This window comes from Pipistrellus kuhlii, unplaced genomic scaffold, assembly GCF_014108245.1.
Source record: "Pipistrellus kuhlii isolate mPipKuh1 unplaced genomic scaffold, mPipKuh1.p scaffold_m20_p_2, whole genome shotgun sequence".
NCBI lineage: Eukaryota > Metazoa > Chordata > Mammalia > Chiroptera > Vespertilionidae > Pipistrellus > Pipistrellus kuhlii.
In genome coordinates, this window is record NW_023425515.1 from 24,244,897 (window position 1) to 24,270,371 (window position 25,475).

The 25,475-nt window shown below is 40.1% G+C and overlaps 1 protein-coding gene across 5 annotated transcripts in view; it reads right to left on the minus strand.

Moving 5' to 3' along the window:
• GOLIM4 (golgi integral membrane protein 4) overlaps nt 1–25,475 on the minus strand; it is a 79,793-nt gene that overhangs the window by 35,465 nt on the left and 18,853 nt on the right. For all 5 annotated transcript variants that reach the window (XM_036444484.2, XM_036444477.2, XM_036444476.2 and 2 more), the window contains 2 exons: nt 2,385–2,459; nt 1,087–1,136 (listed from right to left, as the gene is read on the minus strand). In XM_036444484.2, coding sequence (XP_036300377.1) covers nt 1,087–1,136; nt 2,385–2,459 — 125 coding nt within the window. The remainder of the gene's footprint in view (nt 1–1,086; nt 1,137–2,384; nt 2,460–25,475) is intronic.

The window sequence follows — 25,475 nt, forward strand, 5'->3', positions numbered from 1 at the left end:
AGAATAAGAAAGGATGAGGAGCAGACCAAGGACCAAGTTTTCCTTCAGGAGCAGAGCAAGGACTGAAACTTGAGCCTAGGGCCGGTCCATGTTCCAGGAGCAGATCCCTGGATTCCAGTGGGACACCTTCACAGGCGGGTCTCATACACGTCCACCGTCCTGGGAGCCATGACCAGCCAGGACACAAGACATCTGAGGGTTTTCTCTCCCATACTGTGTCGTACCTCACACGCCACACTCCTGGCTTACGGCATGGCCAACACAAGGACATGCTCTCAGTCTTTTCCCAGGTCGTAGTTTGTTCAGCTTCTAAAATAAACTGCATTTTCACTTTCTCATTTTATTTCACTGCTTTACCACTTTAGGTGACAGTGAAATTACAGTATAAAAGGCACAACAGAAGGCACACAGTTTGGGTCAGAGCTTTTAAAGCAAGAAATAGCCTCCCAGCTACCCAACGAACTGACTCTTCTCAGTTTCAAGACCTCAAAACACGAATGTTTTACTCAACTAAAGCTTACTTTTTTTTTTTTTAGAGTAAGAGAAAGACTAGTTTTTCTCCAGTTAATTTGGACTTGAGAAGTTTTTAAGGCCAATATCATTTTTATTCATTTATGAATTCGACAAATGTGTTTGGATGAGCTCTGGCTGGGAGAGAGGCGAGGGAAGACTTCTCGGAGGTGGTGATCTCTGGGTTAGCTTTGAGAGTGAGGAGCATGTGGGTACACAGGAGCACCATAGTACTGTGTTAGACATTACACAGTAATGCCTGTGCAAACGCAAACCAAAATCAATATTACATTCTATAGGAAAGATTTGAAACAAATGAACAAATAAATGCATAAAAATATTTTTTTATTATTGAAGATTAAGCTATTCCCAATGCATTGCTATAATAAGTATTGGCATAAGCAAATATTGGCTTTAAAAGAACAATTATTAAAGTCTCCCTCTTAAATATGTTTGGTGGCAAAAAAAAAAAAAAGTATTTCAGCCCTACAATACTAAAGATCAACAGAGAAAAAGCTTTTGCAACAATCTCTTCTCCTAAATTTCAGGAAATAAAAACTAAAAAAGACAACTTACCCTTCCTTTATTTAGTGTTTCTTGTGCTTCTAACTTATAAACAAGAAAGTCTAGAAAATACAAAATGGAAGAAATTGAGAGTAAATCCATTCTCTGTGAAATTTTCAAACACCTAAAAGAATAAAGGCAAACTTTACTCAGGCTTCCAAAAAAATGTTCTAGGTTTAAAACAATCTACTTGGTGAGTTATATATATTGTACTTTATTTTGCCTCTCCGTACTTTAGAAAAAAGTTCAAAAACCTATTACATATTTTTCCTCTTCACCTTAAAGCTGTAAATCTAGCACCAACATCTGCATTACAACCAACTGATTAAAAGTGCATTTAGAATGCACACTCTGCAATTAACCAGCCTTTAAATTAAAGTGGGGAAAAATAAGCTGCACACCTAAAGACAGAGGTGATTTACTGCTGCCCACTAGATGGCACTGAAATCACTCAGGCCCTGAAGAGAATACCATCTGTCACGCTCCTAAAGCATGTTCTCCACTAGATGGCCCTGTAAAATCACGCTGCATTTGAACACAAGAAAAATCCAAATCCGATCAAAGCATCTGAATGCTGTTACACTCCTGTTCTTCACACAGGCTTAATCCGAGGATGACCAAAACATCCTAATCAATACTGCCCTCCTATGTTCTCCCTCCTTCGACTCACCGAGTTAATTATACACAACACCTAATGTCAACCTCAAGATTTATCACAAAATGCACACAAATGTAAAAAAGCAGGTAACTTTAAATCACAAGCTGTGTAAAACCAAAATTTATACCAAAATTCTGATAAAAATCATAGCATTTGACTAATATCGGTGTTAAATGTTATTTTTTTCTAAATGAACCTATCAGCTGTCCAATAAAAGCCCTCACAAGATAAAAACAGGTTCATAACTGAAAAGATATATAATGTGATCAATTTATTATGCTATTAATTTGTATATATATGTAAAATGCACATGCATATGTGTATATAAAATTTTTCATATTCTGGACAATGCATACTGTTATTTTCTAGATGTTTGTAGATAAAAGTTCCAGGCATTAGTAACATATGTGTATAATATTCAAATGGAAAGCTGTTTATTTCTGAAATGGTATATATAACCAATATATGAATTACCTCAAGGTGGCACACGCTGAAAGATTCTAAATCCATCCTTGAGCAGAAATTATTTTAATACACAAGGCAAAGCAAATTGCTTGACATCTCTGTCTACCTATAAAACTGACTTTGAGTTAATATCAATTTCTTAGCAAAAAAAAAAAAAAATAGAAAAACATGTTGTTTCATTACTTACCTTCCTTTGCTTTTTTATGTTCAAGTCTTTCCTTTTGCAAGGATTTTTCTAATCTTGATCTGTGTTCATACACAACTGGGGGGAAAAAAGAGTTAAATTTTATTTTCAAAGAAAAAGAATTCTAAAGTGAAATTAATTATCATTGTTTAAGATAGTAGTAAACATGAAAATAAAAATGTATGTATGTATAATTTCCACATTTTGGTTAAAAATAGATGTTATCGTCAACATAATTCTGGGCTGACCCCTGTATAGTGTGCCCGTTATAGAACCAGTACTCCGGAAGGGGCTGTGGCCATCTCTGCCAGCTCCTTTTCCTTGTCCTGCTTCTAAAAATGAGCATCTTTGTGAAGGTCCATGCCTCTTCCTGGGCAACCATTGTCCACTCTCATGTCTTCAACCACCACCGCATAGCATTCACCGCACACATGTACTTCTAACTCCTGACTCTCTCTTAAGCACTTGAGTATTTCCTAATAGGGCGTTTCCACCTACATATCCCATTAGCACTGCCAAGCCACTGTGATCTGAATTAGAATTAAGGTTGCCATGCAGGTGAGAAAACCTCAGTAGTACACCCGTGGGATGAGAAAGAAGGTGTATGCCCCCTGTACATCAAGGAAAACAGGTGAAAGAGCCACAGAAATGGAAGAGGGAAGGACAGTCCAAAGAACCTACAGAACTGCCCACAAAAGAACAAGTCAGGCTCACAGCTGCTTTGGTCAGAAGAAATGAATGGCAGAGGGATGTCATGCTGTGACATTCCTGCCCTCTCTCGTCCCTGCCTACACCAGGGTTTGCTGGTGAGCAGGAGAGGAAGAGCAGAGGTGTTAGAGGACAACTGGGGAGAAGACGTCTATCAGAACTCTCTTTCCGGACACGGCTTCACACGCCAGCAAAAAGGAGCTGCCGGAGCGGGAGAGGGTTCACCTCTGCATGAAGGACATACGGTGTCCCCCAGGACTAGACCAGATACTTACTGAGCTGAGACTGTGTCTATGGATAAAAGTTACTGAAAGCTTATTTTTAATGAATAAATGTGCTGTATCGCACTGGTTAAGTTCTAGGTAGACAGTAGTGCTGTTTTGATACATTTACAGATTGTAATGTGATTCCTGATATAGCAATACTTATTACACTACATAATTATAACACAAGAAATATATATATATATATTTTTTAATCTGAGAGAAGCTAAGAAGAAGCTAAGTCAGGCAGAGATTTCCTCTGGGGACTGAAATGCAACCCCACGCAGTGGTTTGAACAGGCAATGACAGGAAGGAGAGGATAAATGAAATTTCGGATGTACCATTTGATTCCTGTTTGTTCAGCATTTCGGTCACATATGATCTCATCCGCTGGCAAGCTAAGCCAAGCCTGTCCATTGGTTCTTTTACCAGTCCCCAGCTCCCCACAAATACCTAAGATACAGTTTAAGCATTACCCCTGACCCACCATGAACAGCTTATACACCCGTCCAACACAACTGGCCGTCCTAAGTTACCAGGGTCACAGCAACGCCCACACACACACCTGCTACAATCTCTTGCAGCTGAAGGAATTTCCTGTCTCTCTTCCCACCCTTTCCCCATTGTCACAGCTGCCCGTTACCGGCTACTGCTGTCCAACCTCCAACATGGCCATCAACTCCTGGGTCCTCCACCTTCTCCCCTTACTGCACATCCCATCTTGTCATCTCATATTAACCTCTAATTCCCAGGGGTCCAACTACATAGCCCCTACTTCTACTCTGCTAGCACCTCTGTCCACGCCACCCAAACTTGTATGGTGTCATCTCTGATAGCACGCCTGCCCCAATCTTGTCTTTCTCCTCACCCTCAGCCTTCCACTGGTCATTACAATAATCGCTACACCATCCTTTCTCCATCTGAGTTCCTATTTGATTCACCATCCCACCCCTGTGCTACAATATTTTAAAGGAATCTAACACAACTCTGCATTTACTTAGCCCCTACTATGTACCTGGAACCACATATCAGTAGAAATGTAAAATGAATAGACATGGGCCTTGGCCCCAAGATGTGCAGTCTAACTTGGGAAATGGGTTGGGTAATTTGAAATAATTAGAGCTAAATACATGTGGCATAATAAAAGTAAATTTAAACCCAGAGAAAGACAGGGGTGAGCTCTGGATGGGAAAGGGGTGAAGGGTGATGTGAACTCTTGGCTGCTTTGAGAGTGAAGAGAGAGATGAAGCAGCCCAAGTCAAAGGCACTTCCGGAAGACACCACAGAGAGAAAGGCACAGAAGTATGAAATTAGACTAAAGATAGTTGTAGTCCAAAAGGCTTGGCTGTAAGTCCATTGTTGAGAAACCACATTTGTTCAGACATATCTGTATTTAAATGTCTCACCGATTTCTAGGATCCTATTAACAAGAGTTTCCTTGTTACCATCTTGCATGATGTTTGGGATGAAGCAGGGAGAACAATGACCAGTGCTATTTTATAACAACAACTAAAGCCAAGCCTGAACTGAAGGCTCATAGTCTTGGAGACTATTTCAGTCAGGTCAGGGAAACAGACGGATTACAGTGTTATCATGATATAACATGACAGAGGCAAGGATGAGATGCCACAGGAATACCTCAGCTCCCCAGCTAGAAGGAAAACACACCCTCAACTCCAGTCCACTGGCCAAAGTTCCTTCTGGGTAGACACAAGAACATAAAGGGGCCGGTGAAAAGGGAATTCTGGTGCACTAATTGGACATATTACAGATGATTTCAGTGAGCATGTGCACTCCATTCAAAGAAAGAAACAGGCAAAGTAGCCAATATCTTGCTCCAATGGAACTGAAGGGGCAGCCGGGGTTCCTGGGCCCAGGGGCTCCTGGGGATGTTAGGTCCATTAGGGGCTAACAATTTCAGCTTAGAAACACCCATAATTAAAAAAACAAAACAAGCCGAAACCGGTTTGGCTCAGTGGATAGAGCGTTGGCCTGTGGACTGAAAGGTCCCAGGTTCGATTCCGGTCAGGGCATGTACCTTGGTTGCGGGCACATCCCCAGTGGGGGGGGGTGCAAGAGGCAGCTGATAGATGTTTCTCTCTCATCGCTGTTTCTAACTCTCTATCCCTCTCCCTTCCTCTCTGTAAAAAATCAATAAAATGTATTTTAAAAACACACACAAGTCTGCAGTATTGTCAAGAACACATAGATGAGGGGACTGCTAACCACCCATCCCCAGCCACTTCAGACTCTATATAGTAAATATCATGGAAGAGAAAGGACAGAGGGGGGAAGCTGCATTCAAAATTTCAATCCTGTGAAATTCTTCTTTGTTTAATATACAGCAGCGATTACCCTAAACTCACTATTGCAAACTCGATGTTGTGTGGGATTCAGTAATCATTATCTTTGCCTTGGGAAGCAGAAAACTCATGGGTGTGATTTCATCTTCAATAAGTGAGGAGAAGATTACAATAAACAGAGAGGGAGTGTGGGGGATGGGGTGAGGGCACTGGGTGTGGGGCGGAGGGAGATGGTGCGCCATTCTTTTCTTTATCCTCTTTCCTGCAATGCAGCCAGGAAGATAACGTGCCAAGAGCTGATCCACAGTACCCATTTGTCATCCTGAATCACACAACTGTCTCTGACAGCTTTACGCTCAATGGGAATTTATACACTCAACATATGAACAGCCGTGTGTCTCAAGAGCCAGAAGATCCTAGGATACACAGTTATCAACTTTCATAAATCACCTGAAGAGATGCTGTAGGGTGTCCACAAAGAGAAGCCCATGTTTGTGGATTTCAGTCCAAAGACAAAGGTCTTGGGACATCTAAGACATATTCATAAATATTGTACACAAAAATAATAATAAATGGCATCACAAGAACTAAGGCAAGAGAATGTGTTTTTGTAAATGTAGTAGAAAAAAAGGAACAGAGGATACATGTAGAAGCCATGCAGTAGTTCACTATTAATTAATATAATCTTACTTAGAACTGGTCCAGCCATTATTGTAGCACCAGCTTCTAGCCCTGATGTAACACGACTTAAGAATGCAAAAATGGTTTGAGAGTTGGAGACAATCCCCAAGGAAGAAGGCGAGAAAGCAGTAGTGGCTGGTGGGAAGTGGAAGCACGGTTCTTCATCAGGCCAGAGAAAGAAAAAACAGGCCTAAAAAGAACTCCACATTGGGAGCCCAGGAATGCACATGAGGTAAAAGACAATGAGAGTGAAAACCAATCCTTGGAATTGGAAATCCTAGAAAGAAGCGGAGAGGAAAAGAGGCAGGCGATAATATAATGGTTGAGAGCATAGACTCTAGTGTCTGAATTGAGATCCCAGATCCATTCTTTAAGGGGCAAGTTACTGAGCTTTGAACTTCAGTTTCTTTATATGGTGTGTGGTGGTAATAACGGTATATCTGTCTCTTTGGATGGATGTCAGGGTTAAATGAGTTAATATATGTCAAGTGCTTAGAACACTGCCCAATATGGGGTAAATACCAAAAAACACTAAAATATTTTTTCACTTTATCTGCTGTGATGGCTTAAAAGTGCCTGAGAGGAAATCAAATGGGTCCTCCCAACCCTAAAATTAAAGTCTAATAAAAACAAAGTAAAATTACACACACACACACACACACACACACACACACCCCACACACATTTGAAAAGATCTTGATTTTAGTTTTCTTAAACAATTTTTTAATTCCACTTAAAAAAAAAAAAGATAAAGTAAGTAATCATTCTAATAGCTTAGGAAAGCTCACAAACCTTTATTTATTTATTTATTTATTTATTTATTTTCATTAAAATATATTTTATTAATTTTGTAGAGAGAGAGGAAGGGAGAGGGATAGAGAGTTAGGAATATTGAGAGAAAAACATCTATCAGCTGCCTCCTGCACACCTCCTACTGGGGATGTGCCTGCAACCAAGGTACATGCCCTTGATGGGAATCGAACCTGGGACTCTTGAATCTGCAAGCCAATTCTCTATCCACTGAGCCAAACTGGTTAGGGCACAAACCAATATTTTAAATAAAAATTAAAGGACAGTAAAACCAGACAGAATCTTTGTGACTTGCAGCTCTTCTAGAAAACTTCCCTATCAATTAAACACGCACACACACACACACACACACACACACACACACATACTACCCTTATTTCTTTTAAAATGCATTTTCCAGGCTTTCGAGCTAGTGATTTATCCAGACAAGTTTATAGTTTCGCTTAGAAGGAGGATCACTAATCAATCCTTGTCACCTATCTCTATTTTTCTATTTTTACTCTGAAGTCAAGGGCATCAGTCAAGATGAACTAATACTGCTAGCACCTTTGTAACAAAAATGGTATATAGTGAATATTCTCACAGCACCAAACAAGTTTAAGGAAAACTAAGTATAAAAACACCAGCGTTCAATCTGGGCACTGAAGACCTTAGGCCGAATAACACTGTAACACGGACAGCATTTGAATCACGAGAACTCGAGGGAAAAAGAGAAAAGTCCATACTACTCATCAGCTGCTTACTGAAAAGGAGGTTAATATTTTCCGTGCAGCTGAGAATGGAAAGAGGTTTTATTCCATTGTAAAGCCTTCAAGAATGTGAAAACATATCAGCTTCCTACAGCAATTTCCCATTTTAACTTTGACTTCCCTCTGAAAGTCACAGAGAAATGAGCCGTATACATCCATTTATGGGTAAAATACACATCCATGACATTTGGGGTAAACTGCTCCCAATCGGAATTAGAAAGCAACACTAAAGTTAGACAGAAAACACTGCTAAAGTGTTTTAACACCTTAAGCCAGAGAAAGAGCAATGTTTCTTTGCAACAGCCCATGGAATTTTGCTTTCAGTCCTGACAATAACATAAGGTTTTACCTTTATTTTAAAAAACGACAACTTAGGCTTGAGATGGAAGTCACACAATTCGCCGAAACCAGTTTGGCTCAGTGGTAGAGCGTCGGTCTGTGGACTGAAAGGTCCCAGGTTCGATTCCGGTCAAGGGCATGTACATTGGTTGCGGGCACATCCCCGGTAGGGGGTGTGCAAGAGGCAGCTGGTTGATGTTTCTCTCTCATCGACGTTTCTAGCTCTCTATTTCTCTCCCTTCCTCTCTGTAAAAAATCAATAAACTATATTAAAAAAAAAAGTCACACAATTCAACTTCTGAAAATATTAAGAGTTGCAAGTAACATTATCATTTGACATATAATAAAAATCATAATGAACAAGTTTGTGTTTTTGATCACTGTGAGTGAGATTTTTAAGGAGGACAGCAAAAGAGATGACAAAAAGGAAACTAAACTGAAATCAATATAGTACTTTGAGGTCTTGCTCTGTAGGCCTAAAATCGTAGCTATTCATTATAGTCCTAAACCAGCTTTCAGTTGTGTTCTCACTTCCAGAAGTGAGGGGAAGGCCGGCCACCTATCCACCCCCCTTCCCTCTAGAATGAGTTGGTCATTAGCATGAAGACAACATCACAGAGTTTTCCAATTATCCTTTCTTCTTTCTTTCATATTTGCCTCATAAGAAGTCTAAGAAGGAATACAGATCTCCTTAGAAAACAACCGACATAAAATAAGTAAAGGACAAAAGAAGGGAGACAACTAATACCATTTTGAGGACCTCCCTGGGTCCTGCCTGCAGCCCTGTGATTGGCCGGGGCTCCCCTGAGGCTGTCTTCAGCATCTCCCCACCGGACTCTTCTGCTTCCCTCTTCCTATCATCTCACATAAACTGCATCTGTCTCCGTGACCCCTCACACTCAACTCCCAGACCCTTACATTCAGCTTTTACTTCTCACTCAGTCCCAGCTCTCCATCTTTCAGAACAATGCAACCTTTCCAGTCTGCCGGACAATTTATAGCTGAATTTAATTATTAATTAAGGCTTTTTACGGTTCACTCCCTTTGCTAAATTACATGGTCATGTTCCAAGCCCGGGGGCAGAACCTCCCAATGGCTCTCATTAACCAGTGGCCTAGCCCTCTCAGGACCTCACCCGAGTGTCCCTCCTGCTCCAGCCCCAGCAGACTCCCTGGTCCTCCCAGAAGCCGGGCCCGCTCTCGCCTCCGCACCTCGGACTGCCTCTGCTCCTGCTCCAGATGCCTGTGAGACTGGCCTCCTCGCCTCCTTCAGGTCTTAACCTTCTCACCAAGTCCCTCCTGGAAAACCTACCTAAAACTGCAACCTGCTTCCCACCCTCAACACGTCCAATCTCCCTTCCTGGTTTAGTATCTCCTTAGCACTTAACGCTCTATAATATTGTTTTACTGATCTGTCTTACTTAATGCCCTTCTGTCCCAGAAAGAAGGCAAGAACTTCTGGTTTGTTTTATTTCACCCCTGTATCCCCAGCAAATTGTAAGCATTCAATAGATAATGGATGGATGAATGAATGAATGAATGTATGAATGAACACTATATATGCCTTGAAGGATGGGATTGGTTATCACTTTTTTCCTTTTCTTCTATATCCCAAAACCTCACTACCACTTCAGTCCCAATCCCCCAGTTCCTAATTCCCCAGCAGTATTCAAAAATCATGTTAAATGAATGAGGGCATTTAGAAAATATTTCAGAGTGGAGCAGCCATTGTGGAAAGCAGGAAGGAGTTTCCTCAAAAAATTAAATATGGAACTGCCATTTGACCCAGTGATCCCACTTCTAGGACTATGGCCTAAGAAACCAGAAACACACCTGTGTTCATAGAAGCACAATTTACAATAGGTAAGATTGGAAATAACCCAAGTGCCCATCAGTAGGTGAGTGGATAAAAAAAGCTGTGGGATATATACACACACACACACCCCCGGAATACTACACAGCAATAAAAAAGAAGGATCTCTTGCCTTTTGAGACAGCATGGAGGGACCTGGAGAGTATTATGCTAAGCAAAGTAAGCCAGTCAGAGAAAAACAAATATCGCATGATCTCTCTTATATGTGGAATCTAATAAACAAAACAAACTGATGAACAAAATAGATCCAGAGACATAGAAGCATGGAGCAGACTGTGGAATCTCAGGGAAGGCAGGGTGAGGGTGGCTGGGTGGGAAGAGATCAACCAAAGGACTTGTGTGGATATATGCATAACCCATGGACACAGACAATAGGGTGGTGAAGGTCTGGGGCAGAGGGCTAGAAGGGGTAAATGGGGGGAAAGGGAGACTTATGTAATGCTTTCAACAATAAAGATTTTTCTTTTAAAGAAAGAAAATACTTCATACTTTTCCTCATTTGCCTGCCATCCTTTACGCCCCATCACTTTTCAACTGAATTTGCACACTTGCTAACTAATTAGTATCACATATCCCAGAGAATAAACAGAAGAAGAATAGAGATTAAACATAAGTTGATCTGTTGATGTATAGGCTCATAAGATTAGCCGTAGTTAAAGAGTAGTCCTGAAATATAGCTCTCAGAACGCCGAGACAACAAAGAACGATCTGATAGGTATTTTTCCATGAAGTGGCAATTGAAGTATTTTTTTATTGTACAATAAAGTTCCTATAATAGTTCGCACCAGTGTTATTTTTAAGTTTGCTGTGCATACAGTTGACAAAGTCATTTAAATGTAAATTTTAACTATGATTTAAATTGGTGCTTAACTGTCTTTTCTATTTTGGATAAAACTATACCCAGGCTTTCGCTCATGACACAATCTAATTCAGATTTGACTTTGTGAAACAAGTATTATGTTGTTAGCTGACTTAAGCTATATTTCTCCAAATAGCTTCATATAGCTCCTTTCTGGCATGCTTTCAAGTGGTGAGCCACTAATAATCATTATTAGGAGATGAAATCTATTCTCTCCTCATGAAAGGATTCCTCTCTTAGCTGCTCAGAGCTATTATATTACAGCCCAGATTGCCACCCAGTAGTGTTCCAGGCACCTTGGGAGACACTGAAGTATAGAGTTTACTCTTAGCAAAAGCTTATAATCAATAAATTCAGGTTGTAAAAAGAGGCTAAAACAGGTAAAACAGTAAGAAGACAATTAGAGATCACCAAAGGTTAAGGGAACTTGAGGTGGCATAATGACATGCTGAGTCAACAGATTTTTAAACATAATCTCTTTGTAAGCAGAAAGGAAAAATACCACCCTCTGGTCCCATAAAAATGCTGCACTCCATAAAGCAAAAAATACATATAAAATTATATGTATGTATATATTAGAAACTTAAGGACTCACAGTAATAGTCAAAAATTATTCTAAAATAAGATGTATATAAATAGACCCCGTACAGTATTCTTCTTCTTATCTAGTAGTCAAATTTCAGCTGGACAGCATCACAGTATGTATTTCATGAGAGAGAAAGAGGGTTAGATTTCTGGTCACTTAGAATTAATGCAAGGATGTACAAGAATGCCCTTGAGAAGGGCTAAACTATTCAAAAGCACACAGTTTTATAACGGGTCTATGAATTTAAGCACATACTTTTCATAATGTATGTGCTTGAAGCAAACATAAAAGATATTTAATTTTCCTAAGTTATCTAGGAATGCCGGCAAAGACGAAACAACCTAAAATCTAGTACTTCAGTAGCAATCCCTCAGAGGTTTTTAGATTGAATAAACCTGAACCCAGAGAACACCCATGACTGGGGCAGAGGGAGCTGAACTACCACTGGCTTCTCATTCAAAACAACCCAGCAATCCCAGCTTCATCCAAACTCCCAAAGACAACTTTTTATTTCAAAATATGAAAACAGGCAACATTCCATCTAATAAAGAGGGAATATGCTACTGACCCTCAAGCTGTCGCAAAGATGGCGGCACCCACAGCCAATAAGGAGGGAATATGCTGACTGTCCCACCTTCAAAGATGGGGGCACCCCCTAGCCACAAGATGGTGGCACTCAGTCTCTCAAGCCCCGCCATGGTGGCAGGTGCATGGCAAGGCTGGGCCCACCCCCAAGCAGGTCTCGCCACTCTGAGTGCCTATCTCCAGAGTTCCCCAGTCCCCTCAGACCCCCCAGCCGCCCAGGGCCAGCCCGAGGTGCAGGCAAGCCTTGGATAGCGGCTGCCCAGTTGCTCAGGGTCTCCCAAGGCTCAGGTAATCAGGGCCGGCTGAGGCTTGTGCTGCCGGCAGTGGCAGCAGCAGAGGTGTGATGGGGCATCGCCTTCCCCTGATCATCAGGTCCCCTTCTGCCCCTGAGGGCTCCCGGACTGTGAGAGGGGGCCGGCTGGGCTGGGGGACGCCTCCTCCAGTGCATGAATTTTCATGCACCAGACCTCTAGTGTCTTATAAAAGGTTCTACAGAAACCTGGCTTGTAAAGAGATACTATGTAAGCTCTCTTACATATCATATCCTGAATATTTTATTCAATGAAAAAAATATTCATCACTCACTTTATACATCATGAGCACAACAGTAAGAAATATATCTTCTCTGGAGAGCTCATATTCTGGCAGACAGATATAATTGATAATACACTTAATTATTAGTATATTAGAAACCAGTGAGGGTCAGGGTGGGAGGGGGAAGTGCATGGTATAAGAAATTGAAAGTGTGGGAAGGATGGGTCAGAATTCATTTTTAAATAGTGTGGTCAAGGCAAGATGCAGGAGGAGGAAAATGGCGGAAGAATAGACGGACAGGTTCTGAGCCTTGTCCCGAAGCAGAAAGAAAGAGCAGCTGAGGGTCGCACTGGGAGTGTTTGTTAGAAAGCTAAGGGACAGGCGAACTCCAGGAGAAGGCGGAGGACTGTTGATTGGGGTTCCCCTGACAGGGAAGCACCCACAGCTGGGCTGGGTCCCCTCCCAGAGCTACCTACGGGCTTGGACAGGGAAATCTTATCATCTTTAAAGGAAAAGTGGATCTTGTCAGAGGCCTGAATATCCATAGCCGCAGCAGCTGTGAGCCCCAGAACACGGGTCCCAGGTGGCGAGAACACTTGGACCCAAAAAAGTGCTCCACTGCACCATGAAAGGTCAGATTCCTGTGGTCCAACCTGAATCTACTCAGCCAGAATTTCCAGGGAAGAGTCTTGATCATCTGAATATTTAGCAAGTGTGCCGTACTCACTCCCGTGAAAGTTTTGGAAACACTACGTTTAGCCTGGGTTGATAGGAATGTGAGAAATGAGGGTCAGGAGGGAATGATAGGACTACAATTGACTTGATCAGATCTACATGGCTATAAAAAAATAACTTATGGGTCAAATAGAAGACAGTGTAGAGAGTCTGAGAGTGAGTAGAAGTTGATGAATTAGCCAGGAGGTCACTGGAATAACCTAAAATAAAATAACATGAAAGTTAAATTTCCATATTGACTAGCATATAAGAAAATATCAATTTTGCCAATAAGACAATCCAATAAAAAAAAAAAAGTTATTTTTTTCTGATTAGAATATACAAAATTTAGGGAAGTGAAAAAGAGTAGGAGGTGAAAAAAAGTATGAGTAGTGCCCTAACCGGTTTTGCTCAGTAGATAGAGCATCGGCCTGTGGACTGAAGGGTCCCAGGTTTAATTCTGGTCAAGGGCATGTACCTCTGTAGCGGGCACATTCCCAGTGGGGGATGTTCAGGAGGCAGCTGATCAATGTTTCTCTCATCTATGTTTTTAGCTCTTTATCCTCTACCTTCCTCTCTGTTAAAAAAGATCAATAAAAGTTATTGATATATATATATATATATATATATATATATATGTGTGTGTGTGTGTGTGTGTGTGTGTGTGTGTATATATATATATGTGTGTGTGTGTGTGTGTGTGTGTATATACATATATATACATATATATATTTGAATATATGTGTATAAAAGTATGAGTAGGCACTTAAAGATATCCTAATGGAAATTAAATATATGAAAAAGTAGTCATCAAAATTAGTCATCAGAAAATCAAATTAAAATCACAATTTAGTACCTAAGCTTCCATCAAAATAGCTAAAATTTAAAAAGACAGAAAAGCCGAAACCAGTTTGGCTCAGTGGTAGAGTGTCGGTCTGCGGACTGAAAGGTCCCAGGTTCGATTCCGGTCAGGGGCATGTACATTGGTTGTGTGCACATCCCCAGTAGGGGGTGTGCAAAAGGCAGCTGGTCAATGTTTCTCTCTCATCAACGTTTCTGGCTTTATATCTCTCTCCCTTCTTCTCTGTAAAAAATCAATAAAATATATTTAAAAAAAAAAAAAAAGACAGAAAATACCAAGAGTCGACAGAATGTGGGGGAAGAACTCTCCTCTTTGCTGATGGGCGTGTAAATTAGTAAAATCATATTAAAAAACTGTTTGACAGTATCCGCCAGAGCTGAGGAAGAAATGCCTTGTGGCCTAGGTATGTACCAACCAAATGTCTAACATTTAGTCACCTAAAGTCACACAGGAGAATCTTAAGAACAGCATTATCCATAACAGTCCCCAATTGGAAAGACGGGCATCTACCATAGCAGAATGGGTAAGTAGTGGCTGTTCAAAAAATAAAGCACCACTCAACAACGTGAACAAACTAGATGTAACAACATCGGTGAGTTTCACCAACATAATGATGAGGAGAGGAGCCAGGCAGCCACATGGTAATTACTGAATGGTTCCACTTATAGAAGTTCAACACGAGTAGACTACGGGGCAGTGCTAGGAGACAGGGCATGGTTCCCAGAGCACGTGGCAGTGGCAGGCAGGCAGGCGAGGACTGGAAGATAGCACGAGGGAGCAGTTTGGGTGCTGGTGATGTTCTGATTCTCGGTCTACTACACAGTCTGCTTGTGCAAGTTCACTGAGCCATATACGGATGATGCATGCACTTTTCTGAATGTACAACTGTGGCATGCGGTCATGATATTTGTGATTTCCAGTTGCATAAGTAAAGTATTATAGAATATAAAACATATTTAGATGCATGTTTTCTCCATCCACACCTCCCCAAACAATTTAATTCAAACGCTTCCCCTGGGTATCTGACCTCCGTGTGCAGGTCACATCAGGTGGCGTGTTCAGTCCCTCCTCTGACAGATGCCTGTGGCATGCCCATCCTCATTGCTACCATCCCTGCAAACGTCCTAAACTACAGGTATTTGCTAAACGTTACGATAGCTTACTTTTCACTTGTAGGTGCACATTGATGCTTCCGATAGCCCTAATGGCTGATGTGTTTTTGTTTTGTGGAGTTTTGTTTGTTTTTTTGTAAAAAAATTTTTAATAGTCATTTTGCATTTGCAATTGTGAGGACACATTCCAGGGACAAAATGCCCTTGCCATTTTAAATGGGACTGCACCCTTTAAAAATAAAAGGATTTTGTCAGGAGGCCTCCATAAATATCTAAGCACGTGAAGTGAGGTCATGTTGGGCTCGTGTGTCCTCCTCACACAGGGCTCTGCTGTTTAAAATGAAGCGGTTGGGAAAGCACCCAGTAATAGCACAGGCTTTGTACCAACTCCAACACAACGAGGCCTCCTCTGTTCTGGGGGGGGACTGTGCAACATGAAGAGAACCTTGCCCTATAATATTTAAGCACATGCAGTCATCATTGACAGAGGGAGGGGAGAGGAATGCACAAAAGCGTGTATATATATATATATTTTTAAATATATTTTATTGATTTTTTACAGAGATGAAGAGAAAGGGATAGAGAGTTAGAAACATCAATGAGAGAGAATCATCAATCAGCTGCCTCTTGCAAACACCCTACTGGGGATGTGTCCACAACCAAGATACGTGCCCTTGACCGGAATCGAACCTGGGACCTTTCAGTTCACAGGCCAACCAGTTTTGGCAGAAGCAAATATATTTAAGGAAATAAATTTAAAAGGCCTGAGTCACTGGTCCCATGCGCACTATGAAAGTGGGTCCAAGGATGGTGCAGATTTTTCTGGCGTAGGCTGCTGTGTGAAAGGTAGACACAGGACCAAGGAGGATGGGGTGAGGAGCCCATTATGCCTCCCGTGTGGGACATGTTTAAAGTGTGATGGAGATGTATGCATAGCAGAGAAGAGTAAAGAGTAATCTAAGCAATACCCAAGTGACTGGCGGCTGGAAGGTTACTGCTGGGAAGGTCTATTTCACCATCATTTACGGGTCTAAGACCTAAATCCCAGCCAAGCCTCCACCACCACTGCTTACTCCCCTGACATTTTCGGTCCTTCAGCCCCCAAACAGCTTACCTCCTTACAGTTACCACTGAGGGATGTGGAAAAGATGACAGACTGTGGGACAAAGTCAACTCTGATGTCTAAATCCTTCTTCACCAGTTTGATCGGCATTCTTAGCGATATCCTGCATCCTCTTTGTACTTTTTTGGACACTATACTCTTGTAGCTCTTCTTTGCTACAAGAGTATAGTGTTCTTTCCTTTCCTCTTATTTCCTATAGAAAATGAAGAACCCATGTAACTCTAAGCAGGAATACCCTCTGCTTTGAGGTACTGGGCACTACATTTGTGAAGGTGCAGGTTGTGAAATGTAATTTTAGAAAGTCTAGCGACTCTTCTTTAGCCATTTGCTTATCGCACAGTCTTTTAAAATGCAGTTGTATATATGATCTATATGTGATGAAAATATATATCTGATAATATTTCCGTATAGAGTTCAATAACTTTCACAAGATGTTCCTTACAAAGTCAGTGATCAGGAATTTGCGTAAGATAAAACAAATATTGGTTACCCATGAAAGCGTTTTCCTGTTAAGCTTGTATGCCTGACTGTGATGAAAAAAAACTGAAAGCAAACCAACAAAAAAATTACTGTGATTCAAACTGTTCATTCTTTGACACTGAGTAAGAAAATAAACAGGAAAGAAAACTTAAAAATTGGCTTCTGAATGGTTTTATTTTTTCAGAGCATTTTTTCCTGAATTTTGAAAACAGGTATGTGATTTACTATTTACATATGAAATCTTTGTAGAATGAAAAAGTTTTAAAAAGTTCTGTTAGGTTTTCTGTATATACAATAAGATACTGCAATGCTGATTAAATAAGGAACAGATTTTTAAAACCCAAAAAGAAAACTTCCTTTTTGGTTTTTTTAATCCACTTTTTTATACAATTTGTCCAAAACTCAACATGGATTAAGAATACAATGCAAAATACCAACTTAAACAGGTTTAGAAAATTTTAAAGAGGTTAAAAATAGAATTGTATACAGGGTGTGGCAAAAGTAGATTTACAGTTGTTTGTATGGAAAATAATACAATAATTAATAAACAATAATACAAAAATAAACTCATATACTCACAGCTATAAACCCACTCTTGCCCCACCCTATACACTTCTCCTTGAATCTTCTTCAGATCTATTCTCCATTTTCAGAACTGGAAGAAAAATTGACGTTCTCAATGATATATAACCATTGAGCTAAAGCAATTAATACAGTTTGGAGTGCTTTTCAGTAATATAACTTGAAGCAAAAAGAATTTTAAGTATGTTTTTATTTCCCTTCCATTTTCTAGAAAAACACTTGGCACAGAACTTTCCATACAAACTCAAACTCAATGGAATGACTTAAGCAGAGATCAGAAACCATATGGTTGGAGAAGGTAATAAGTCTTCTATTTAATACTAACAACTAAATTCATGAGAATATTCCATTTCCTGACTATTTCACTTAATTGAGTTTGCTGCTTTGATGTTCACAGTCTTTAAAAGCAAAATGAATTAACAGTTCAAACAGCAGCCTCTCAAAGATCATTCTAAAATATACTTCATGAGAGGAATAAAAAAATGCCTATTAAAAACATCATGTCTTATAATATGCTAAACTTCCCTTAATGGAGATCTTAAAAGGGTATCATTATTATGTCATCTCTATTTTTATTTTCTAAGTTAGGGTTATGTAAGACAATTATGTAATGTAGCTAGTTCACAACTACAACGCTTTTGTACAGAAAGATGAAGTTACTAACTCACCATAAGTATGATAAATACTTTCTTTTTCTAGAAGTTAAAACTTATTAACTAATGAAAGTGGTAGGTAGGTATGGTTGGTTTTTTAAAAATGTCTACCAGGTACTAGACACAAGTATAGATACTCTCATTAAACTCATAAATCCAGAAACCAAGTATAAGACAATGCTCTAACCAACTGAGCTACCAGCATGGGTCTGGAGTCCATATTTAAACCCAGGTTGGCAGTCATTTCATCTTTTAGGGAAGTGCATCGTTTCTTCATCTTCCTGCCTTGGGTAGTCACACTATGGCTTCATTAAAGTCTCCAAAGTAATCTTCAGCCTCAAGAAATATAATTTCAAAGGTAAACTCTCAAAACACATTATGAAACCCAAGATGAATTATTTTTAATATTCTTTTCCAGTAATGCAATCAATCAATAAATGCCAGTTTTTCAACTAATGGAAACTTCCTTCATTTTCATGAAGGTTATTGAAAAAGTTTAAAAAAACAACAACATGTGACCTTTCTAGACAGAAGGATAAGGCTTTGTCATGTCAAAGAGAAAGCTCCTCTAAGGTAACACATTTCTGATTTAGTATTAAATCCATATTCTAAATTAATGAAGTCGGGGAGTTCCCCACACTTTGTTATATTTAATCATAATTAGTGAGTGGAGGTTTCCTACTCTAACTCGCTAAATCAACTTTTAAGACCAATCCTTTTTTCTAATCTTTTTTTATCAGTGTTGAAGATGACAGCTTTCTCTCCATCTTACAAGCCAGGGGCATTATAGACTCAAAGTGGAGCCAGAAACTGGTACCTGGAGCACATCTGCCACACATTGCTTTCAGCAGCCCCCCTAGCTAGAAGAGGGGTGATGGCCAGAGGCACAGACTCAAGCATGAGCCAATGAAGCCTTCCAGCTGACGTCACTAATGTTTCTCAGTGTCTTGGCATACCTGGAGGAAAGGGGAGTTGTGATAAATTGGAAAAACAGCTAAATTTGGAGTTGGCAGATATGCATTAAATTCCTTCTATCATCTGTAATAATAAAAGCATAATATGCAAATTAGACTGGATGTCCTTCGGGACAACCTTCTGGACAATGCTGGGGGCTGTGAGGGAAGGCCAGGTCCCGGGTGCGGGAAGGAAGCCATTTCCGGCAGCCGGGGGCAGGAAGGCCTACTATTGCACGAATTTCATGCACCGGGTCTCTAGTTTAATATGTTTGTCATTCTGGACATATGTTTGTCATTCTGGACACAATTTTTTTGAGCTTCATTCTTCTAACCCATAATGTAAGTATCAGGGCCTACTTCAATGTAGGGCACATAATAGATTCTTGGTGAATTTCACTTGAATTTAAAGTAAGAAACAGACAGAATCTTATTACTCTCGAGGCATGGATGATGACTGAATACAAGAAATGCAACATTCCGAAGAAAGCAGCCTGGGTCTGTGAAAGGAACTGGCCACGGTGAGAGGTTCCTAATGGTCAGGAGAAACCAGACCACGGGGAAAACAAGGGCACAGGGCAGCAGGAAGTGTACGAACTGAAATGAGTTTCGCAGGGGTAGCATACCAGAGAAGCCAGGAGAGCAGGGGATAACCCATTTTTACTTGGTGACAAGAGAATGTCGATTTTGCTCGTTGTGCTACTGAATGAGTCACAAGGGTGGGTAAGCTGATGAAAAAAAAAAGAATGTGAGGGAGTGGAAAAATGTAATTACATGGATGTTGTAGACCTTACTCTAATTAAAAAATTCCTTGCTCTGAATGTTTTGTTAACTTAAGAGTATCTACAGTGACTGAAACATCCTCCCCCACGCCCACCCCACCAAACCCCCACAGCCTAATTCTTTTTTCCAAGGTGCCTCTGACTGAGTCCCACTGTTGCCAACCCCAGGCAGGGAGTGAAATACCAGATAGCAGTTAAACCTGCTTGTGGGCATCAAATCTCTGAAGGATACCTAGAAAGTAGGTGTATTTTTATGGATGGTTTTGGACTCTGGGTTTTCCAGAGGGCTAAGCTACTGGCACCAGTCTGCAGTGAAACCCAAGCTTGGTAGGTAGGCCTGGTCATCCCAGCTCACTCTACATCACTGGAGATAAGCCAGGGCGTCCATGGCATTTGTCACTAGGCACTAAATGATAGAGTGTGAAGTCCATTTCACCTGCTGGAATCAACTAGAGATGGAGGAAAGCAGGAAAGAAAATGCTAGGTAACATTCTAGGCCCTTAAAATATTAATTTATTCTTTACACCAACTCTGTAAGGAAGGTTTAAAAAAAAAATCAGGCTCATAAAGACTCAACAACTTGTTTCAAGACATAAACTGAAAATCTGGCAGACGTGTGAGTCAGACTGACTTCAAAGCCAACCATGACATACTCAACAGAGACAAAAGTTCAATAGAAAAACCTAACATCCTGTCTATTAAGAGTTGTTAAGACATAGGTGAGTACCAGAAAGAGGCACAAATGGGCCACTAAGAGCTAAACTAAAAAGAAAGCCTCTCTTAAAACTTAATTACTCTAAAAAGAAAACTTTGTACAGAATAACGTTTATTTTTATTGCACGTAGTTCTATAAAGCTTGGTTACTGGGCTTTCAAGTCCACAGAAAAACTAGATGAGACAGCTCTAGTAAGAGAGAGACAGAATAAGAGAGAGAGAGACAGAATGGCTTTAGCAAGAAGCTGATAACAGTGAAGAATGCTTTGAAAAAATAATCACTATTCAGAGAACTAATTTCAAAGATTCACTGATTGAGGGCTATTTAGTGTGTGGGCAAACTCCTCTAAATACACCGACCACAAATAATGAAACACAATTTCATATATATTTTAGCAAAGTGATCTTTAAACATATATAACTAAGTAATTTGCCATTTCTGCTTACAGAGAAGTGGTTTTTCTGATTTTTGTTCTTGTTGTTCAAAATATGGTGTCTTACCTTCTTACATTCTGAACATGCTACAAGGAACAATACGATATTACAGCACAAAATAACTGCACTGATCCTAAGACATCCAGAGGACAGCTTTCCAGACTATTCCCTATAATCCCCACCTCCTGGGGATTATACTCTTACAATGAGCCAGGGCTGGTCTTTGTGACTAATAGCATCCAGCACAACTGATCCGATCCACTCCCAAGATTAGATTATAAAAGATTGTGTCTTCTGTGTTGGGCTCTTCCTGTGGGGAGCTGGGTGCCATGTCATAAGGACACTCGGGCAATCTGTGGAGGGGAGTTCTATAGTGAGAAACTGAGGTACTGGGCCAACAGTCAGGAACTGAAGCCAGAGCCAGTTCAACAACCACGGAGAGTGAGTTGAGCTCAGAAGTGATTCCTTCCCCCAAAGCAACTCCCCCAGACACTCCATTCTTCCACACAGCAGCCCAACCAATCACTTGGTTATTTGGTTACAGCCTCATGAGAGACCCTGAGCCAGAACTATCCAGCTACGCTGCTCCTGGATTCATCATCCTCAGAAAACTGTGAAAAATCCTATATAATAGAAGAGTCATTAAAAACAATAATATGCAAATTGTCGCCTGGACTGGGAGTTCAACTGGGAGTTTGAAAAGGGGTCTAGGCAGGCATGGCTACCTGCGGCCCCTCCTCCCAGCTGGCCCAGCCTGATCGGTCCTGATTTGGCCAGGTCAGATGGACTCCACTGGTGCACAAATGTGTGCACTGGGCCTCTAGAAGTTAATGTTTATAGGCTAACTGTTTGAAAGTGCTAAGTTTTGCATTTGTTATGCAGCTGCCTTTCTAGGAGTTGAAATCTGAGCTGAGGCAGGAATAAAAGGGAGGCAGTGATGAAATCTCAGGGAAGAACTTTCCTGACAGAGAAGAGAGAGAGCACAGTAGGTATAAAGACTCTGAGACAGTGAGTGAGCTTGGGGGGCCATGGAGACAGCTAACAGGCCCACACAGCTGGAATCTTCTTGGTGAATTAAAACAAGTGAGTTAAAATTTCCTCCAAAGAGGATGGGAAATCACATCACCCAATTAATACTCTACAAAGAATATTTGTAAAGTGCTTGGCTTCTCTGTGGGAAGTAAGGGTGGAAGCAGGAAAACCAGATGGAAACCTACTGCCATTGGTCAAGATATTTTGGTACGTCAGGCTAGGATGCTAGAAATAGAAATATGTGTTGATTGGTTAAGATTCAGGATATACATCTTGAAAGCAGAGCCAACACAACTATTAGTATATGAAAAAACAGCCGTGTAGCCTACAGCATGCCAGTAGGTTCCGGTTTTTGAGTGACCAGAATAACATCGGAATAGACCAAGAAAGAGGGGAAATTAGATATGATCTACTGAGACATAACTCAGAATTCAAAAAATAATTTTAGGTGTGGTAGCTACAAATCATAACCTCTTATAGTTAAGTGCTGGGAGGGGGGGGGGGGTAAGCTAGAAAAAATAAAAGGCTCTTTCCTTGAAATATTCTACTTGGTGTCTGTTCTGATTGGTGCCAATCATACTGTTGCGTTTTTTTAAAGTGTTTAAGTAATGAACTAGCAAAGTAAAATAAATAAATTCAGCAAATAAGAAATAAAACAGAGACAAGGAAACCAAAGCCAGATTTTCTTCCCACATCAACATATTTCCAAAGGAACAAGCTAATGAGAAGAACTATTTACTTAAGTCAGAGAGCAAACAAGTACACCAGTAGCTGGCTGACTTCACTGGTTTCACCTATGAGGCCTTAACAAGAATCTACATGTTCCCACTCCGAAAATTTTCTAAGCAGGCATTGTTCACAAAAAGTACAGAAATGAACTTGGCAGAGAAAAGCAAAAAACGAAACTACCTCTTCCTACTGCTTCTTCTAATTCTATGCACCAAAAGCAGGCCGAGACAACTCACAGGAAAGATCCGATTCCAAATCAAAGCCAGACTGTATACCTAAGGGACCCACCTTCAGTTTCCCATGTTTAGTAGAAATGTCTGATATTCTCAAGTTAAGCCAGGAAGCATCATACTTTAAAAGGTGAAAACATAAGCAAATTACTATTAGGATTCTCTTACTAGAGAAGGTTCATAATAACTTACTATCTTACTAAAGAAGCCACACACACACACACACACACACACACACACAAACACAATCTCACATTAAAAGGAAGGAATTAATAAATGTACAACTTGAAAAGTAAGGGTGTTTTAAAGAAATGCCTAAAATCGGTTAAGTTTTAAAAAAACACAATAGACTGGTAAAAAGATAGGCAGGATATCTGCCTCTACCAATTTTCCAGTCCCTCCTCCCCTCCCCCTGGCTTTGTGTATAAACATATATAGTTGCCATAGTAGGTACTATAGCTTTCAAATAAATACTAATGGCAAAATTTTGTTCCTTTAATTTTTTACAAAATAATCTCAGTGACTATACAACAGTTTTTTTTATTTTTATTTTTTTAAAATATATTTTATTTGCTGAAACCGGTTTGGCTCAGTGGATAGAGCGTCGGCATGCGGACTCAAAGGTCCCAGGTTCGATTCCGGTCGAGGGCATGTACCTTGGTTGCGGGCACATCCCCAATAGGGGGCGTGCAAGAGGCAGCTGATCGATGACTCTCTCTCATCAATGTTTCTAACTCTCTCTCTCCTTTCCTCTCTGTAAAAAATCAATAAAATATATTTTAAAAAAAAAATATATATATATATAATTTGATTTTTTACATCTATCAGCTGCCTCCTGCACATCACCTACTGGGGATGTGCCCACAACCAAGGTACATGTCCTTGACCGGAATTGAACCTGGACCTTTCAGTCCGCAGGCCGATGCTCTATCCACTGAGCCAAACCGGTTTCGGCACAACAGTTTTTTGGTTTTTTTTAAAAGCAAAGTATTACATATATGCACAAGAAGTCTACCCAAAATTTTAAATGCCTAAATCGATCCGTGGGTCCATGTTCTAAGTTGTTTTAGTTTTTGTTTTGTTTTTTAATTTTACCCACATAAGTTATTATATAAAAATAAATCCTATATTTTGTCACATCTACTTTTGCTGCTAACATCAGCACCATGAACGTTGAAATACTTTGATAGAGAAGTTCTAATTATTCTGTTACTGAGAGAGCAGAGTCATAATTCTCTCTCTCTTGATTCCAGCACCTATACAATAAAGTTTATATCCCAACAAAGTCTCTGCACAGTAGGTGCTCAGGAAAAGTCTGTTGAATACAAGGACATGTTTACTTATTGCCCTTTGTTTACCATTTATGCTAAGTGCTTGTTTATTATAAACTCATACTCTTTGCCAAGAAAATACAAATATGGCTAACATATCAATCTTTTTAAAAATCTATATCAAATCACTGCAAAATGATTCTTCAAGTAAAATTAGCTTTCTTTTTTTATCTCACACTGTACTAATTTTGAAAGTGACTAAGATAGATGGGGCTAAACTTTCAAATTCTTCACGCCTCACATACTCACACCCTGTCACTCTTGCTATTGCATTTCCTGTTGTGGGCAGAGTATCCTTCTGCATCCCAATCCATTAATGTTGGGATTAGCCACAAGACTGCTAGGTCATCAGGATGTAGACAAAAATGACAGTGAGCCAGTTCCAAGGCAAGACTTTACGAGGTAGCACAGGATACCTCTTAAAAGGACTCTGAGAAGGGCACCATCAGAGAGACGAAATCCTTTTGGCCCTGGTCATAGAAAGGAGTCATTTGAAGTCTGCCTGAGACTGCAAACCTGTTGTCTATACCTCGGTCCAGACAAGTTAAGTCCAGACTAGCCCAGTCCATAATGGCCAAGACACAGCCAACTGCAGACTGTGAACATGACTATGTTTATTACTGTAAGCCACTGAAATTTTGAAAATTGTTACAAAGCAATAACTAATATGTTGATGCTTCATACCTTTATAAGGTAACTCATGTAACATTAACTGCATCAAATCACATCTTTTTAGGATAGGATTTACCTATCCTAAACTAACAGTAATTTTCTTAGCTAGCTTCTATTTTAGAAAACTGAATCAGAAATCTTTTCAATAAAGGTGTTTTTTTAAGAAAAGCCACAGAAAAAAAAACAACAACTATAACTAAAGTCTAATCTCCAGAAATAAACTATAATATTGAATAAGCCACATTTAAAGAAACCCAAGTTATAATTTTGTAACCTCAGATGTTTCTACAATTTACCTACCTGTCCTCCAAGTGAACTAAAAGTAAAGAACCTCCTTAAATATCTGATATAAATGCGAAGCCACCTGTCTGGTTTTTTGAGCAGTTTCTAAATAGCTTCCC